The 19,087-nt window shown below is 49.5% G+C and overlaps 1 protein-coding gene across 4 annotated transcripts in view; it reads right to left on the bottom strand.

Moving 5' to 3' along the window:
* Positions 1-17,717, bottom strand: part of ZBTB7B (zinc finger and BTB domain containing 7B) — a 36,059-nt gene extending 18,342 nt beyond the window's left edge. Inside the window, exon 1 of one of the 4 annotated variants that reach the window (XM_087881333.1) lies at positions 17,603-17,717. In XM_087881333.1, coding sequence (XP_087737459.1) covers positions 17,603-17,717 — 115 coding nt within the window. Of the gene's footprint in view, positions 1-7,594; positions 7,781-11,361; positions 11,428-17,191; positions 17,340-17,602 lie in introns of those variants that run through there. The other 3 variants (XM_060685085.2, XM_060685086.2, XM_034406987.3) reach the window with 3 other exon arrangements.
* Positions 17,718-19,087: the final 1,370 nt, after the last annotated feature.

Genomic DNA, 19,087 nt, shown 5'->3' with positions numbered 1-19,087 from the left:
AAGGAAGGAAGGAAGGAAGGAAGGAAGGAAGGAAGGAAGGAAAAGAAATGAGAACAGGAAGGGAAAGGGGAAGGGGAAGGGAGAGAAAGACAAGGAAGGAAAGAAGGAAGGAAGGAAAAGAAAGGAAAGGAGAATGGGAAAAGGAAGGGGAAGGGGAAGGGAGAGAAAGAGAAAGAAGGAAGGAAGGAAGGAAAGGAAAGGAGAAGGGGAAGCGAAAGGAGAGAAAGGGAAGGAAAGAAGGAAGGAAAGGAAGGAAGGAAGCAAGGAAGAAGAGAAGGAAAGGGGAAAAGAAGGGAGAAAAAAGGAGGGAAAGAAAGGAAGACATCCTCCCCCCTCCTTTTCCTTTCTAATTTTTCTGTCTTGCTTTTTCTCTTTAGCTTCGCTTCCTTCTCCTGAAAAAAATCCAGGTAAAAAACATAGTGTTTTTTTTTTTTTTAAAGGAATATTTTCAAGAGCTTTGCTTTCCCAGAATCCTCAGCCACCCCGGCCGGGCCTGCTGCATTCTGGGAACTGAAGTCCATTCACCCAAGCCAGCACAAACTTTGCCAGCCGTTCGGTAGCAGGATCAAAGGGAAGCTCTGGGATCAAAAGCGCTGGCTAAACCGGTGCCCATTCCTGGAACTTGGCAGAAAAAACGACTGGGAAGAAGGTGTCTGGCGAAATTCCTTGGCATTTATCAGGGCAGGGCTGAAAATGGCTTGCCACAGCCTGCCCAGCGGAGCAGCCCGACTTGAGTGACTGGCTAAAAAAAAATGCCACAGCTTGACTCAGTTTCTCCCCAGTGGCCCAACCAGAATGGGCATCCGGGCAATTTTACGGGGTGGTGTGTAGGGGAAAAGAAAGAAAATGGGATTACGAGTAGTCCTCCGAATTACGACCGCGACACGAAGCCAAACTTTCGGTCGCTGAGCGAGACAGCCGTTAACGTTTTATGATCATCCTTGCTGCAGTGAATCTGGCTTCCCCCACCCCCACCCCCCATTAACTTTGCTCGGCAGGTTGCAAAAGGGGACACTGCGATCGTCATAACTATAAGTCAGCTGCCAAGTATTTCAATTTTTTTTTTAATTTGATTTATATGCCGCCCTTCTCCGGAGACTCAGGGCGGCTTACAATGCGTTAAGCAATAGCAATTTTGATCGTGGGGATTCCGCAACGGTTGTAAGTGTGAAACGCGGACATGACCGGTCACTCAATGGACTGTTGTAAGTCGAGGACGACTGATTGACTCACAGTTATGATGGTTGCGGCGTTTCTCCCCCCCCGCCAGGGTCGCGCGATCCCCTTTTGCGACCGTTTGAGGAGCAAAGCCAACGGGGAAGATGGATTCACTTAACAACCGTGTTGCTAACTGAATAACTGCCTTGAATCGTTTAACGACGGAGGCAAGAGAGGTCGTTAAAAAATGGGGCAGGGCTCGTTTGAAGCACCGTCTCGCTTAGCAACGGAAACGCCGGGCTCAATTCCGGTTGTAAGTCAGGACTGTCCTTTGGTCTTTGCCATCTCCAATGAAATCATCTCTGAATTTGCCATTTTTTTACGCTTGTCCTGTTTTCAGCGCAAAAAAAAAATAAAAAGGAAAAGGAAAATTTAAAAGGGGAAAATAAGGTACTGCAGAAGGGAAGATGGAGAACTAAGCCCCTAAGCAGGGGGGTTGGACTAGAAGACCTCCAAGGTCCCTTCCAACTCTGTTATTCTATTCTATTCTAAACGACAGAATGAGAAAGCGGAAAAATAAAAGAGGGAACCGGAGCTAAACTTCGGTAGAAAACAGCGGGTGGAAAAAAAGGGGAAGCCAGGAGGGGGAGGAGGGGTTTCCGGAGAACTGTGATTGTGTCATTTTCCCACCCCTTTTCCCCACAGCAAGGGGAGAGGCTGGTTGTTAAACAACAACACAAACGGCTCAAAACAGACCCACAACATTTCCTAGAATTCCGCTAATCGCAAATCTGCAAACAACGTTTTATTTTATTTTATTTTTTTATCCCCTTTCCATCCACTGTTTTCTTCATTCTGAGTTCAAATCTCGCCTGGCTGGCTCCCAAAAATCTCCAGGTTGCCCCCCACCCCCAAAAAGCCATTTCCCCATCCTCCATGCACCTGGGAAATCCTCTCTGCCTACACTGCAGGGCTGTGGTTGCTCAGAAAGGATGGATTCAGGTTGGCCACTTATTACAAGTTTAAAAACATTTTGTTGCCGAGCACTTAGCATTTGAGGATAGTCTGCTCCTGACTCTGGAGGCTCTGTTGAGAGAATCCCAGCCGCCTTCTCTCCTTCTTTGGAAAAGAGGCCTAGATTTACTTATGGGGAGGGAGGGAGGGAGGGAGGGAGGGAGGGAGGGAGGAAGGAAGGAAGGAAGGAAGGAAGGAAGGAAGGAAGATGAGTAGATAAATAGATGAATTGAAGGGAAAGAAGGAAGGGAGATGAGTAGATAAATAGATGGATCGAAGGGAAGGAAGGAAGGAAGGAAGGAAGGAAGGAAGGAAGGAAGGAAGGAAGGAAGGAAGGAAGGAAGATGAGTAGATAAATAGATGAATTGAAGGGAAGGAAGGAAGGAAGGAAGGAAGGAAGGAAGTAAGGAAGGAAGGAAGGAAATAGACAGCGGTGGGATGGATGGATGGATAGATAGATAAATACGTAGGTAAGTAGGTAGGAGGAAGGAACGGAGGGAAAGAAAGAAGGGAAAAAAGGAAGAGAGGAAAGAAACAAGAACAAAGAAGGAAGAAAGAAAAAAAAGAAAGAAAGAAAGAAAGAGAAGGAAGGAAGAAAAAAGAAAGGAAGGAAGAAAAGAAAGAGAGGGAGGGAGGGAAGAAAGGCGGGAAGGAGGAAAGGAGGGGAGGAAGGAAGAAAAAAGAAAGAAAAAGAAAAAAAGAAAGGAGAGAAAGAAAGAAGGAAAAAGGAAGAAGGAAGAAAGAAAGAGAAGGAAGGAAGAAAAAAGGAAGGAAGAAAAAAGAAAGGAAGGAAGAAAAGAAAGGGAGGGAAATAAGGGAGGGAAGAAAGGGAGGGGAGGAAGGAAGAAGCAAGGAAGAAAAAAGAAAGAAAAGAAGAAGAAAGAAAGAAAGAAAGAAAGAAAGAAAGAAAGAAAGAAAGAAAGAAAGAAAGAAAGAAAGAAAGAAAGGAGGGCACCAGAAGGACTACTTCTCTGCCCTTTCGCCCAATCTGCTTCCCCCACTATCTCCCCCATCATCCCCGCCCGAAGCTTCCCAGGAGGTGCTCCTTCCTGGCAGCCAGGTGCCCTGGTCGAGTGATAAGTTGGGTGAGCTGGGCACCGAGGAAAACAAGATTTGGCAGGGCACGGAGGGGTGGGAATCAGAAACTCTGGGACTGCAACGGACCAGGGGTGGGGTGGGGGTGGGGGGGCCGCGTGCGGGGCGTGGAGAAGGCCGGTGACTCAGCCTGGGTGGGGGCGCCGGCTTGCCAGCGCTTTGTGGTGTTGCAAACCAAAGCTATTATTATCCTTTGCTTTTGCAAACTCTTCAGCCCGAAAGAGAGGACTCGGTGGCAAGCTTTGCCAGCAGCTCAGGGAAAAGCAAGAGTTAGCCAGAGCATGCGCAGAGTTCTGGAAAGCCCACAGAGGGATCCCTGAACGCCTGGTCTTATCTCAGGGGAGGCATCAGAGGGAGGGGGGAGTCTGCAATTTTTAGAGCTCCGGGGCCGAAGACCTCCCCCGCCCCTAATTCATAACACCACCCCCCCTCTTCCCAGAAGGATGCTCCCCCCACAACTTCTGGGGAAATCCACACTTCCTGTCTGAGACAGTGACTAAGCAGAGATGGTCTCGCTCTCCTTACCGCCCACCATGTCCCCCCCCCCCCGTCATCCCTATATAGGGCGAGGGTTCCCTTTTGGTCTTCACTGTAGAAATATTTGGGGGGGAAAAAAACCTCCCCGGAACCTGCCATCTCAAGTGGTGATGTAGGCAGATCGAGTCAGTGAGCCAAGCTGCGTACGCTACCGGTGGGTTTTCGGGTCCCGGTTATCCCAATTTGAGAGGGGTTGAAGAGATCCCTCCGGCTAGTCGTTTCTAGAATAGAAAAAGGAAGCTAGCCGGGGGGGGGGGGGCGGGCTCATGACGGACTACAACTCCCGTCATCCTCCGCCGAGCTGGTTTGGAATCAGGGGAGCTGTAGTCCTACCTTGCAGGGGTGTTCCAAGGCCAAAAAAAAAATGAAATGCTATATGCACCCACGACCATAGATTTCAACTCTGTATCTTTGCAGGCAACGCTCAACCCATAGAACAATCTTAACAACAACCTTGTAAGGTGGGACGGAATTGCTTCAGAAGAAGTGAGGTGGCATGGTCTGTGTGTGTGTGTGCGTGCGTGAGAGAGAGAGAGAGAGGGAGACAGGCTCCTTAAATTATTCTTATGGGTTTGGGCAGAGTCAGTAAGGCAACCTGTTTGTAACTTTGAAACGGGCCAGCAAAAAGTAAAAAGTCTGTTTCGAGCGGTTTTGCAAAATGCAGGAAGAGAAGAACAGAATTTAAAAAATTAGTGAAAAGAACGGCGGCTAAAATAATATTCTAGGAAATGGGTCGGAAAAAAATTGAGCAACCAGAAACTTCCCACAATTTTAAGAGAGAGGAATACCTTCCGTACACATGGTTCTGCCTTTCCATGCCAGCTTTTTACAACCTGGAGGCACACCTTTAAGAGGTTGGACTTCAACTCCCAGAATTCCCTGGCGAGAACACGTTCCTTTTGATGCGTATTCCCACAGCGTCCCTGCTTAAAAGGTAAAGGTTCCCCACGCGCATACGTGCTAGTCGTTCCCGACTCTAGGGGGCGGTGCTCATCTCCGTTTCAAAGCCGAAGAGCCAGTGCTGTCCGAAGACGTCTCCGTGGTCATGTGGCCGGCATGACTCAACGCCAAAGGCGCACGGAAAACGCTGTTCCCTTCCCACCAAAGGTGGTCCCTATTTTTTCTACTTGCATTTTTTTTTTTTACGTGCTTTCGAACTGCTAGGTTGGCAGAAGCTGGGACAAGTCACGGGAGCTCACCCCGTTACGCGGCGCTCGGGACTCGAACCTCTGAACTGCCGACCTTTCGATCGACAAGCTCAGCGTCTTAGCCGCGTCCCTGCTTACTCTCTTGTAATCCCTTTCTCTCCGCAATCCCTTTCGCTGCAATCTCTCCGCTCTAGAGAGAGCGGGAGGAGGGGGAAGAAAACAACACAAAAAACCAAGCACGTCCGGCTGGAGAATTCTGGGAGTTGTAGTCTCAGACTTGTTCACAACATTGAAAAAAACACATGGCTAAAAAAAGTGAGAAGGACAATTCACAAACTCAACCAGCTTGGCACGAAAAACACCCCAGAGTGCTTTGCATACACTCCTTCTCGTTTTTACCCAGAATGCTAAGCTGAACCTTTTATCCCCTGGGTCCTCCTCCTGGCTTTAAGATTGCAAAAGGGTTGGCGAGGGGAAGAGAGAGAGAGAGAGAGAAATGGAGAGAAAATTATCTAGGGTGGGACCTTGAGCCCCCCCAGGGCAACTGGGTGGGGTTGACTGGCAGGCTGAGTGGGCGTTAAATTGAGAGCAACAACACAACAGGTTGTGCTTTGTGTACGATGGGAGAGTTCGTGTGCCAGCGTTAAAGACGCAAGGCTCGATGGCCTTCAAAAACCAGGTCCTTCCAAGGGTTTAGGAAAAGGAGACGGATTATTGTTGTAAAATTGGGTGAAATACGCTGTGCAGGAGAAAAGAAAACAGACGTTCGTATTATTTTTCTACTTGAAAAATACTATTGAAATTACTTAGGAGCCTGAGCGGCGTAGGAGGCTAATGCCTCCTACTAAGGCAGCATTTAACATCCAGCTGCCTGCAATTACTGCGAGTTCAATTCTCACCAGGCTCAAGGTCGACTCAGCCTTCCGTCCTTTCTAAAGTGGGTAAAATGAGGACTCGGTTTGTGGGGGCAATAAGCTGAACTTTGTATAAAATATACAAAAGTATGAAGGCTATTGCTTAACGCATTGTAAGCCGCCCTGAGTCTCCGGAGAAGGGCGGCATATAAAAATAAATAAAAATAAAAATAAAATAAAATAAAATAAAATAAAATAAAATAAAATAAAATAAAATAATAAAATAAAATAAAATAAATAAAATAAAATAAAATAAAATAAAATAAAATAAAATAAAATAAAATAAAATAAAATAAAATAAAATAAAATAAAATAAAATAAGGAAGGATAGGTGGACCTGCCCTAAGATTAAAGAAATTGTGGGGGAAGATAAAAATCTGGCTGGATGAAATAACAGGGCAGAAAATCGGAAAAAATAAAAGCCGGAATTATTCCTATTGGGCATTCTAGAAGGGAAAATGGAAAGAAGTATATACATATATATAAAATATTCATTATAATTCCGAGCTTTAAATTAGATAGATAGATAGATAGATAGATAGATAGATAGATAGGAGATAGATAGATAGATAAAAGATAGATAGACAGATAAAAGAGATAGACAGATAGAAGAGATAAAGAGATAGATAGATAGATAGATAGATAGATAGATAGATAGATAGATAGATAAATAGATAGATAAGAGATAGATAGATAGAAGAGATAGATAGATAGATAGATAGATAGACAGAAGAGATAGATGATAGATAGATAGATAGATAGATAGATAGATAGATAGATAGATAGAAGAGATAGATGATAGATAGATAGATAGATAGATAGATAGATAGACAGAAGAGATAGATGATAGATAGATAGATAGATAGACAGAAGAGATAGATGATAGATAGATAGATAGATAGATAGATAGATAGACAGAAGAGATAGATGATAGATAGATAGATAGATAGATAGACAGACAGAAGAGATAGATGATAGATAGATAGATAGATAGATAGATAGATAGATAGATAGATAGATAGACAGAAGAGATAGATGATAGATAGATAGATAGATAGATAGATAGATAGACAGAAGAGATAGATGATAGATAGATAGATAGATAGATAGATAGATAGATAGATAGATAGATAGATAGATAGATAGACAGAAGAGATAGATGATAGATAGATAGATAGATAGATAGATAGATAGATAGATAGATAGATAGATAGATAGATAGATAGATTTGGGATTTTGAGCCCAGTGTGCAACCTTAAAGGGGAGGGAGTTTAATCCTTAGTATAGGTCTTCTGCGTAAGCAGGGGGTTGGGCTAGATGACCTCCAAGGTCCCTTCGAACTCTGTTACTGTTTGTGAACAGCAGTGAGGAAAAAACAAATGACATTTTTTGTTTCAGGCTGGAAAGCAACGGAGAAGCAATCTCTGTGCTGAAAAAACACTGAAGTTTTTTTCCCCCCTCCTTAAACTATATCTATCTATCTATCTATCTATCTATCTGCACCCTGTTGGCTAGCTTGCTTGCTCCTGTTTCCGTCCCTTGGGCCTCGGATTCGAATCCACGTCCTTCCAGGAGCAGGAAGGGAAAGTTTGTTTTGGAAATGCATTCTGACGTTCAGAGAGGAAATAATTAAAGCATCTTTAAAGGTCTGGGGAAGTTTGTAAGTTGGGGGGGAAATCCTCGCTGCACCCCCCCACCCCACCCCAGTAAGGGTGCCCCTGTGCTTACCCCATCCGGTGCCCATGGGGCTGGCGGGAGAGAGTCTGCGTAAGAGAGTCTGCGGCCGGAGGGCCCCAAACAGCCAGCCTGACCTACTTCTCTCTTTCTGTCTCATCCGTCACCTGTTTCTCTTCCCCCCTTCAAGAGAGGGGAACTGCGTCAGGGCAGTTGGGTTTGCAAGGAACTCCCCTTTTCTGGGGGAGGGAGGGGGGGCACGCTGCCCCCAAAGCCTTGGGCGAGAGATTGCTCCCCCCCCCTCGCAAGGAAAAAGGAGGGGGGGTTCTACTAGGGAGGGAGGGAAGGAGAGAAGGAACGAAGGGGAGGGAAGAATTAGAAGGGAAGGGAAGAGAGAGGGAGGAGGGAAGGAAGGAAAGTATTGAGGAAGGAAGGAAGGAAGAGGTGAAGGGGAGGGGGGGAAGAATTAGGGAGGGAGGGAAGGAAGGAAAGAAAGAAGGAAGGAGGTGAAGGGAAGAATTAGAAGGGAAGGGAAGAGAGGAAGGAAGGAGGGAAGGAAGAGAAGGAGGGAAGAGGGAGGGAGGAAGGGGAGGGAAGAATTAGAGGGGAAGGGAAGAGAGACGGAGGAGGGAAGGGAGGAAAGTATTAAGGAAGGAAGGAAGGAAGGAAGGAAGGAAGGAAGAAAGGAAAGAAAGAAAGAAGGAGGTGAAGGGGAGGGAGGGAAGAATTAGGGAGGGAAGGAAGGAAGGAAAGAAAGAAGGAGGTAAAGGGAAGAATTAGAGGGGAAGGGAAGAGAGAGGAAGGAGGGAAGGGAGGAGAGTATGAAGGAAGGAAAGAAAGGAAGAAAGAAAGAAAGAAAGAAAGAAAGAAAGAAAGAAAGAAAGAAAGAAAGAAGGAGGCGAAGGGGAGGGAGGGAAGAATGAGGGAGGGAAGGAAGGAAGGAAAGAAAGAAGGAGGTAAAGGGAAGAATTAGAGGGGAAGGGAAGAGAGGAAGGAAGGAGGGAGGGAAGGGAGGAAGGGAGGGAAGAATTAGAGGGGAAGGGAAAAGAGGAGGGAGGGAGGTGGATGAAGGGAAGAATTAGAGGGGACAGGAAGAGAGAGGGAGGAGGGAAGGAAGGAAAGTATGGAGGAAGGAAGGAAGGAAAGAAAGAAAGAAGGAGGTAAAGGAAGAATTAGAGGGGAAGGGAAGAGAGAGGAAGGAGGGAAGGGAGGAGATTATTAAGGAAGGAAGGAAGGAAGGAAGGAAGGAAGGAAGGAAGGAAGGAAGGAAGGAAGGAAAGAAAGAAAGAAAGAAAGAAAGAAAGAAAGAAAGAAAGAAAGAAAGAAAGAAAGAAAGAAGGAGGCGAAGGGGAGGGAGGGAAGAATGAGGGAGGGAAGGAAGGAAGGAAAGAAAGAAGGAGGTAAAGGGAAGAATTAGAGGGGAAGGGAAGAGAGGAAGGAAGGAGGGAGGGAAGGGAGGAAGGGAGGGAAGAATTAGAGGGGAAGGGAAAAGAGGAGGGAGGGAGGTGGAGGAAGGGAAGAATTAGAGGGGACAGGAAGAGAGAGGGAGGAGGGAAGGAAGGAAAGTATGGAGGAAGGAAGGAAGGAAGGAAGGAAAGGAGATGAAGGGGAGGGAGGGAAGAATAAGGGAGGGAGGGAGGGAAGGAACGGCTGAATAGCTCCTCTTCTCAAGGGTAAAACAGATCTCGAGACTCCTACCGGTGGCACGCAGGGCAGGGGGCAAACTGCCATGAGCTCTGCCCGAGGAAACTCCACACCCCCATGAGAATGATGGGGCAAGGCCTCTGCCCTTCCCCCCCCCCTCCACCCAGCCTCCGCCAGCATCTCCCCCCCCCCCCCCGCTCTCCCAGCCCAGAGTTCACCTTCTTCCTTCTTGGCACTGCCAACCACGCCTGGCACCATGCCCAGTTCCGCGCCTCGCCTCCTCGGAGGTTTGGCCTCCTCCCGGCCAAAGGAGGCTTCGGTTTCAAGGCTGGGGAAGGGCCCCGGGGGGGTTGCCATGGAGCGCCCGCTGGCTCTACCTCGGCTCCCACCCGGGAGGGGGGCATCGCTGGCAAAAGCGCTGGGTGGGGCCAAAGGACGATTTCGCGGCGGTTTCATCAGCCGCCACCCTCCCCCCAAGGAGGGATCGGTGCCTCCCAGCAGGCCAGGGGAACAGGAGCCGTGCCAGGCCTGGCTTTGGCATCAGGGATGGCACGCTGAATGGTGGGGCTTTTGGACGGCACCCCGCTCTCCATTTTGGGGGTACACAACAACAACAACCGTCTCCTTTCCTGCGTGCCTTGCTAAAAAAAAATAAAACAACAACCAAATTTACATCCTGGATCGATGGGCAGTGGGGCTCCCAGCGTGGCCTCCGAAGCAACGGAGGCAAAAAAAAACCCCAGGGACGGCGAGGCCAGCCACTCCAGCTGAGCCCACTTCGGCCCGCTGCCGTTCCGTACCCGTACCGGCGAAATTATTCTGGGTTGGCCTGCAGCCCCCTTCAAGCCCCCTCTACGGAACAAGTCTCCTTAGGTGGAAAGGAAGGGAGGGAGGGAGGACGATTGGTTTGGGAAGCTCTACGGCGCCTGTTGAATTTCTGCCTGCCGCCCAGAGGATACTCAAGTTTGGCCTGTTTGAGAAAGAAGCATCAGGGTTCAGAGTTTAACACACACACACACCCCAAATTCTCTCGCAGGGGTTCAGACTGGCATGGGATATAGTGAGATGGGCAACCTATACATTTAGTAGATAGAGGGAGGGAGGGGAAGGGAAGGGAAGGAAGGAAGGAAGGAACGTAGGAAGGAAGAAGGAAGGAAGGAAGGAAGGAAGGTAGGTAGGTAGGTAGGAAGGAAAGAAGGAAAGAAGGAAGGTAGGTAGGAAGGAAAGAAGGAAAGAAGGAAGGAAGGAAGGAAGGAAGGAAGGAAGGAAAGAAGGAAAGAAGGAAGGAACGAAGGAAAAAGATATATAGATGATAGTTATATATAGATGATAGATGATGATGTAAGATAGCTAGATAGCCAGGTAGCTAGACAGCTAGCTATAGATAGGTAGGTAGGTAGATCGATAGATAGATAAAAAGAAGAGAGAGAGAAAGAGAGAAAGAGGGAGAAAGAGAAAGAGAGAGAAAGGGAGGGGGAGAGAGAGAGAAAGAGGGAGGGAGGGGGAGAAAGAAGGAGAGAGAGAAAGACAGAGGAAGAGGGAGGGCGGGAGACACACACAGAAATAGATAGATAGATAGATGAGAGAGGGGGGAGGGAAAGAGAGTGAGGAAGAGAGACAGAGAGATAGAGAGAAAGAGAGAGAGAGAGAGAGGGAGGGAGGGGGGAGAGAGAGAACGAGGGAGGAAGGGAGGGGAGAGAGAGGGAAAGAAAGACAGAGAAAGAAAGAGAGAAAGAGGGAGGGAGGGAGGCACACACAGAGAGATGATAGATAGATAGATAGATAGATAGATAGATAGATAGATAGATAGATAGATAGATAGATAGACAGATAAGAGAGAGAGAGAAAGAGAGGGAGAGAAAGAGAGAAAGAGAGAGAGAAAGAGAAAGAGGGAGAGAAAGAGAGAGAGAGAAAGAGGGAGGGGGAGAGAGAAAGAAAGACAGAAAGACAGAGAAAGAGGGAGGGAGGGAGGCACACACACAGATAATAGATAGATAGATAGATAGATAGATAGATAGATAGATAGATAGATAGATAAGAGAGAGAGAGAGAGGGAAGGAGGGAGAGAGAGGGAGAGAAAGAGAGTGAGAAAGAGAGAGAGAGAGAGAAAGAAAGAGTGGGGGGGATCTCCCAGTTCTAGGGTTCAAAGGGGTGCAGCACACACGCCTCCCGCTTACCTTGAGTGATAAGACGTGTGAGCTTCCTAGGTGTGTGCGCACGGCCTCTCCTGCCCCCGTCTTCCCCCCCCCTCGGCACCCGCTCCCCCGAGGGTTTTGCACGCATGCACCAGCGTGCAAAGGGAACCAAGCAGCCTTCTCTTGGCTCCTTGCAAGCCGCCCCCTTCATTCCCCGCCTCCCCCCCCCTCCTTCCGTGTTGCACATCCAGGACACCTGGGGACAGTCGGCAGGTGCCGTCTTAGCGACACGCAGCCACACTCACCTATGCGCTGGCAGGCTGGGAAGAGGGGCGGGGGAACCGGAGTCAGGTGTGCCAACCTGAGGCTCTTGGCCTTCCTTCCCCACCCCCCCCCATCGTCCTTGGCATCTGTTCAGGAGAGGAGGGCAGGGGAGATCTTTGGAGGGGTGGGAGGGGGGCAGTGCCAACCAATGTGGGGAGCTCTTTTAAGATCTGCGTGGATGGGGCACCACCAGGGGATTTTTCAGGGCTGTGGGTTAGAGCGGAGAGCGGGGAAAAAAAAAACAAACAGCTCTTCGCGGAACACGCCAGCGCAAAGTGTTTCTGTACTAAAATAACCGAGGACAACTGAGTTGGAAGGGACATTGGGGGTCATCTAGTCCCACCCCGCCCCCCCTGCTCGGGCAGGAAGAGTCTCTCTCTCTCTCTCTCTATCCCATTTCAGAGCGAGGCCGGTTGGCAAGAAACTGGGTTCTGCTGCACGAAGCCATTTGGAAAAGGGGGGCAGACAGGTGCGCAGAGAAGGGACCTTGGAGGACTTCTAGTCCAACCCCTAATTCTGTTTCAGGCAAGGGGTTGTCCAGTCTCTCTTCTGGAAAACCTCCAGTGATGAGGAAGGAAGGAAGGAAGGAAGGAAGGAAGGAAGGAGAGAAGAAAGGTAAGTAGGAAGGGAGTAGAGGGGAAGGGAAACAGAAAGGTGGGAGGGAGGGAGGAAGGAAGGGAGGGAGGGAGGGAGGAAGGGAAGGATAGAAGGAAGAAAGGAAGAAGGAAGGAAGGAAGGAGAGAAGAAAGGTAGGTAGGAAGGGAGTAGAGGGGAAGGGAAACAGAAAGGTGGGAGGGAGGGAGGAAGGAAGGAAGGGAGGGAGGGAGGAAGGGAAGGATAGAAGGAAGAAAGGAAGAAGGAAGGAAGGAAGGAGAGAAGAAAGGTAGGTAGGAAGGGAGTAGAGGGGAAGGGAAACAGAAAGGTGGGAGGGAGGGAGGGAGGAAGGGAGGGAGGGAGGGAAGGATAGAAAGAAGAAAGGAAGAAGGAAGGAAGGAAGGAGAGAAGAAAGGTAGGTAGGAAGGGAGTAGAGGGGAAGGGAAACAGAGATAAAGTGGGAGGGAGGGAGGGAAAGAAGGAGGGAAGGAAAGAAGAGGGAAGGGAAAGCGAGAGAAAGGAAAGGAAGGAAGGAAGAAAAAAGAAAATGAGAAGGAAGGTGGGCAGGAAGGAAGTAGAGGGGAAGGGAAGTAGAGAAAGGAGGGAGGGAGGGAAGGAAGGAGGGAAGGAAGGGAAGGGAGAGGGAAAGAGGGGAATAGAAAGAGAGAGAAAGGGAAGGAAGGAAGGAAGGAAGGAAGGAAGGAAGGAAGGAAGGAAGGAAGGAAGGAAGGATAACAGAGTGGGAAGGGACCTTGGAGATCCTCTAGTCCACCCCCTCGCTCAACCGGACAACTGGTTCTCCGATCTTTCCTTTAAAACCTCCAGGGTTGGAGAAACGAAAGCAATTCGCAGCATCCCGAAGTCTTCCCAGAAATTGGCCCAGCCGGTTCGGCGTGGAAGATGACCTCACGGCAACCACACACCCCAGCGAAGGAGGGCAGGGTTAATCCGTGGGGCTGGGTGTGCCCCGTGGAGGGCACAGAGTCCAATCGATAACTTTGGCCCCCGGGAGAAAGTCACCCATCCTCCCACCTTCAAACCAACCCATCGAAGAAGAGAAGATTCGCAACGCGGCCTCCGTCCGATGTGCCATTCCAATGGGCGCAACCGGGCAAACTCGGAAGCCATTTCGTCTCAGCTTTGAAAAAAGCGGGTAGGAAGGTGGAAAGAAGGGAAGAACAGAACGGAATAGAATAGAATAGAATTATAGAATTTACAATTTAGAGTAGAGTAGAGTAGAGTAGAGTAGAATAGAAATATAGAATTTACAATTTACAATTTACAATTTAGAATAGAATAGAATAGAGGAGAGGAGAGGAGAGGAGAGGAGAGGAGAGGAGAGGAGAGGAGAGGAGAGGAGAAGAGAAGAGAAGAGAAGAGAAGAGAAGAGAAGAGAAGAGAAGAGAAGAGAAGAGAAGAGAAGAGAAGAGAAATAGAATAGAATAGAATAGAATAGAATAGAAATAAGAATTAGAATAGAATAGAATAGAATAGAATAGAATAGAATAGAATAGAATAGAATAGAGGAGAGGAGAAGAGAAGAGAAGAGAAGAGAAGAGAAGAGAAGAGAAGAGAAGAGAAGAGAAGAGAAGAGAAATAGAATAGAATAGAATAGAATAGAAATAGAAATAAGAATTAGAATAGAATAGAATAGAATAGAATAGAAGAGAAGAGAAGAGAGGAGAAGAGAAGAGAAGAGAAGAGAAGAGAAGAGAAGAGAAGAGAAGAGAAGAGAAGAGAGGAGAAGAGAAGAGAAGAGAAGAGAAGAGAAGAGAAGAGAAGAGAAGAGAAGAGAAGAGAAATAGAATAGAATAGAATAGAAATAGAAATAAGAATTAGAATAGAATAGAATAGAATAGAATAGAATAGAATAGAATAGAGGAGAGGAGAAGAGAAGAGAAGAGAAGAGAAGAGAAGAGAAGAGAAGAGAAATAGAATAGAATAGAATAGAAATAGAAATAAGAATTAGAATAGAATAGAATAGAATAGAATAGAAGAGAAGAGAAGAGAAGAGAAGAGAAGAGAAATAGAATAGAATAGAATAGAAATAGAAATAAGAATTAGAATAGAATAGAATAGAATAGAATAGAATAGAATAGAATAGAATAGAATAGAATAGAATAGAATAGAATAACAGAGTTGGAAGGGACCTTGGAGGTCATCCAGTCCAACCCCCTGATCAGGCAGGAGATCCTATACCATTTCAGACAAGAAGGCCTCACCTGGTGCCCATCAGATGCCCACCTGTGCCAAGGCACGATTCCTTTATCGTGGGCACCCCCCACACCGTGTACGCCGGCCAGATTCGGTGGGAGGGTTCTAAAAAAAAACCCGGGATGGCTGTTGAGAGTTTTATCTCTGCACCACATACCACCAATTTTATAATTTATTATTATTATTATTATTATTATTATTATTATTATTACTATTATTATCATCATCATCATCATCATCATCATTATTATCATTATTATCATTATTATTATTATTATTATTTTTGCAAGACGGGGATCGCCCAACATGGGACTCTCTACATGCCCAGGAGGGGTTTGAGTTAGTGATGAGAAAGGACAGGGTTTAATAAAACCGGGGAACAGGCTAAGGTGGCCAACGGAACACCAGGTAGTCCTCGAATTACGATTCGTTTAGCGACCGTCCAAAGTTACAACGGGACTGAAAAAAATGCGACTCGGGATCGTTTTCTCGCTTACGACTTTTGGGGCACGTGATTCAAATGCAGGCGCCTGCCAACGGACGCGTATTTATGACGGTGTCCCGGTGTGGGTCACAACCTTTGGGCGAGCCGAGGCTCACTTAACGACCGTCGACTAAACTAACAAGTGCAGAGATTCCCTTAAGAAAAGGTCGTAAAACGGGGACAAAGCTTTTGACTTTCGACAAGTGAATAGAAAATAGAATAACGAAGAGTTGGAAGGGACCTTGGGAGGTCATCTAGTCCAACCCCCCCCCAAGGCTCGAGCGGGCGGGAAGACCCTTCGCAAGGGTCTCAGTCAGCAACAGAAATCCTGGGCGCCATTGTACGTCGTACGTCGAGGATCATTTCTACTTCCCGCTAAATGAAGCAGATGCGTATGAAGTGTGCCACTCATTTCTGCCCGGTGACCCCAAAATCGGCGCATCGGAGTTTCTCCCTAACTGAGCCAACATTACCCCAATACAAAAACAGAAGGAACAGATAAAACGAGAGGGAGGGAGGGAAGGAAGAAAGGAAGGAAGGAAGGAAGGAAGGACAGAATAATAGAATGGAAGGGAACTTGGAGGCCTTCTAGTCCAACAGGAAGGAAGGAAGGAAGGAAGGAAGGAAGGAAGGAAGGAAGGAAGGAAGGAAGGAAGGAAGGAAGGAGGGAGGGAGGGAGGGAGGGAGGGTGGGTGGAAGGGAGGGAGGAAGGAAGGAAGGAAGGAAGGACAGAATAATAGATTGGAAGGGAATTTGGAGGCCTTCTAGTCCAACAGGAAGGAAGGAAGGAAGGAAGGAAGAAAGGAAGAAAGGAAGGAAGGAAGGAAGGAAGGAAGGAAGGAAGGAAGGAAGGAAGGAAGGAAGGAATAATAGAATGGAAGGGAACTTGGAGGCGTTCTAGTCCAACAGGAAGGAAGGAAGGAAGGAAGGAAGGAAGGAAGGAAGGAAGGAAGGAAGGAAGGAAGGACAGAATAATAGAATAATAGAATGGAAGGGAACTTGGAGGCCTTCTAGTCCAACAGGAAGGAAGGAAGGAAGGAAGGAAGGAAGGAAGGAAGGAAGGAAGGAAGGAAGGAAGGACAGAATAATAGAATGGAAGGGAACTTGGAGGCGTTCTAGTCCAACAGGAAGGAAGGAAGGAAGGAAGGAAGGAAGGAAGGAAGGAAGGAAGGAAGGAAGGAAGGAAGGAAGGAAGGAAGGAAGAAAGGATATCAGAATAACAAACTGGAAGGGACCTTGGAGGTCCTGTAGTCCACCCCCCTACTCAAGCAGGAGACCTATTCTTTAACTGACCACAGTTTGACCCATAGATTGAACCCCCCCCCCGGGCTCGGCCTGACCCAGCGGGGGGGGGGGGGCAGTCTGTGGACTGAAACATGCTGGATTCCGGTGGGGCTGAACTCGTAGGGTGAAGGTGGACCCCCCCCCCAGAGATTTTTTGGGGGTGTGTGTGTGTATATTTTGGATATAAAATAAATGGGGAATTTAGCTGCTTCCTGCCCTCCCTCCCCACTTGAATTTTTTTTTTTCCCTGCCCAAGCTGCTTTTTTGAAAGTTGGGGGAAGAAGAGGAGGAGGAGGAGAGCCTGGGGGAAAGGATTAATGTTGACTTTTGGGTGGGTGGGGGGAGCTGTGAGAAAGAGGAAGGAGGAAGCTAATGGGATTAGGGAGAGAAAAGGCAGAAGGGGGGGGAGGAACGTACAGACACCCCCCACACACACCCCACCCTCGGGAGCCCCCAAGGCAAAAAAAAACAAAAAAAACCCAAAATCAGCTCAAACGACCAGGGAGATAAGAGTTCAAAGCCCACCTCGAAACTCAAGAGAGACAGGAGTAGGAAGGGGGCACAGCCGAAACTGCCCTCCCACCCACCCACCCCTCCTTCCAGACGCGCTGGATCACCTCCCCCATCATCCCCAGCCTGGAGCCTCTGGCTTGCTAAGGGAGAGAAAGCGGTGGGGGCTTCATCTTTGTGGGGGGAGGGGGGGTTTCAAGAAGAGGTCGGGCTGCCATCTGTCAGAAAGGGGTGCTTGCTTGGGCGGCGGCGGGGGGTAGGGGTGGTCTAGATGACCTACAGAGGTCCCTTTTTCCAAGGTCCGACTCTGTAGAAAAGGTTGCGGGTTAGGGAAGAAGGCGGCGGCGGCGCCGGAGGGGAAGGGGGTCTTGGGTTGAAGAGCGGAGACGACTCCCCCCCCCAACCACCCCCAATGGGGAGGGGAGAGGGGAGCCCCGAAATGTGGGGGGGGGAGACACTCACCCCCTCCTTGGCGGATGCTGTTCGGTCAGCCGGCTGTGGGTTCAAGCGGATTTGGGGCGGGGGTCGCTCCTGCTGGTGCTTTTACGCGGAGTGTCGGGCGCGATCTCTCCTGCTCCTCCACCACCTCTCGCTCCTCTTCTCTCCCCCCCCTCCCTGCTCACCTGTCCTCTTAGCCACGCCCTCTCCACTCACCTGTCCGCCCACCCTCCCCTCCACGACTCCTCCAGCTCGGCGGCCGCAAGCGACCTCCGCCTTCCCAGGTAAGGAGGGAAACTCAACCCCCTCCTCCTCCTCCTCCTCCTCCTCCTTTCTTTCCCTAGTCTCTCTCTCTCTCTCCCTCTCTCTCTCTCTCTCTCTTTCTTCCCCTCCCCACGGCTCCGCCCCTTTACCTGCCCTCCAGCGCCGCCTCACCTGGCTGCGGACTCCGCTCGCCATCCGTGCCTCGCCCGGCCGGGCGATCGACTTGGCCAGCCGCCTCTGCTGCGTTCCTCCCATTGGGTGGCGGGGAGTTCCCCCGGCTTCCCATTGGTGGGTTGCACCTGGGCTGGGGTTGTTGGGGTTTTTTTTTTTTTTTTGGTCTTTTCTTTGCTCTCCCCCCCCTCCCCCGGTCGCCCCCGCCCCCCCCTTCGAAATCTGGGGAAGGAAAAAGAAGCGGGGAGCGGAGAAAAAGCTTTAGCAATGAATCTCTTTTGGTCCCTTTCGCGTAGGGCGCCCGCAATTGGAAATTCCCCCCGATGCCGGGATGGGGAGGGTTTTTGGGGACGGGGGAGGGAGGGGGAGGGCTCTTGGGGACTTGGGTGGGGGGGAGAGAGGGGAGGGAGGGAGGGGGGGGAAAGGGAGGGTCACTTCAAAGGGTGGGGGGGAGGGGTGGGGCTGAATCACAGGCGACACTGCGGAAGAGGATGTGTGCGAGTGGAAAAGATGACGGAATCGGCCGGCCGGGCGGTGGGGGGACGAGATGGGACTTCCCGGTGGGGAGGGACGGGTGTGGGGTGGGGTGTGGGGGGGGTGTGGGACAGAAGAAAGACGGGGCGTTCCTCTCTGCCTCCCATCCCCCCCCCACCGGCCTCCATGCAACCCTGCCCCTCCCCCACCTTTCCCAGCGCCCTGCCCCCCTCCCCTCAATCTGTCCAGCCTGCCCCATCGATTCTGGGGGGGGTGGGGGGGTGGGGGGGTGAGGAGGGGTATATGGAACGCTAAAGGGGTCCGAAAGCCAGTTTGGAAAGGTTTGACTCTTTGGGGGGGGGTCTCACAACAAGCCACCCCCTCCCCCCCTTTTCACACACATACATACACAGAGAGAGAGAGGGAGAGAGAGGAATCCCAGGTGGCTTAACTCAGTTCGTTTCTGATTGAGGGGAGCCCCCTCCCCACCCCCTTTTCAGGGAGGGTATATAAACAGTATATAAACACTCCTTTGTAGCACTGATGAGGTAAGCTAGTTGGGTCAGGAAACGTCTTCAAGAAAATAACCAAGCTCAGAGAGGATCAGGGACCCCGCGGTTCATAGTTCTCCTCCCTTCCTTCCTCCCTCCCTCCCTCCCTTCCTCCTCCCCCTCCTTCTCTCTGCAAACCCTACCTACTCCCTTCCAACACTGATGAGGTTACCTAATTGGGTCATGAAACGTCTACAAGAAAATAACCAACCTCAGAGAGCACCAAGGACCCCCCAGTTCTCCTCCTCCTCCTCCTCCTCCTCCACCTCCACCTCCTCCTCTTCTTCTTCCTCCTCTTCCTCCTCCTCCTCCCCCACCTCCTCCTCCTCCTCTTCTTCTTCCTCCTCTTCCTCCTCCTCCTCCACCTCCTCCTCTTCTTCCTCCTCCTCTTCCTCCCCCTCCTCCCCCTCTTCTTCCTCCTCTTCCTCCTCCTCCTCCTCTTCTTCCTCCTCTTCCTCCT

The sequence above is a fragment of the Pantherophis guttatus genome, chromosome 18 (assembly GCF_059756535.1).
Source record: "Pantherophis guttatus breed Tessera chromosome 18, ASM5975653v1, whole genome shotgun sequence".
Classification (NCBI taxonomy): Eukaryota; Metazoa; Chordata; class Lepidosauria; order Squamata; family Colubridae; genus Pantherophis; species Pantherophis guttatus.
This window is presented reverse-complemented; position numbering and strand designations above follow the sequence as displayed.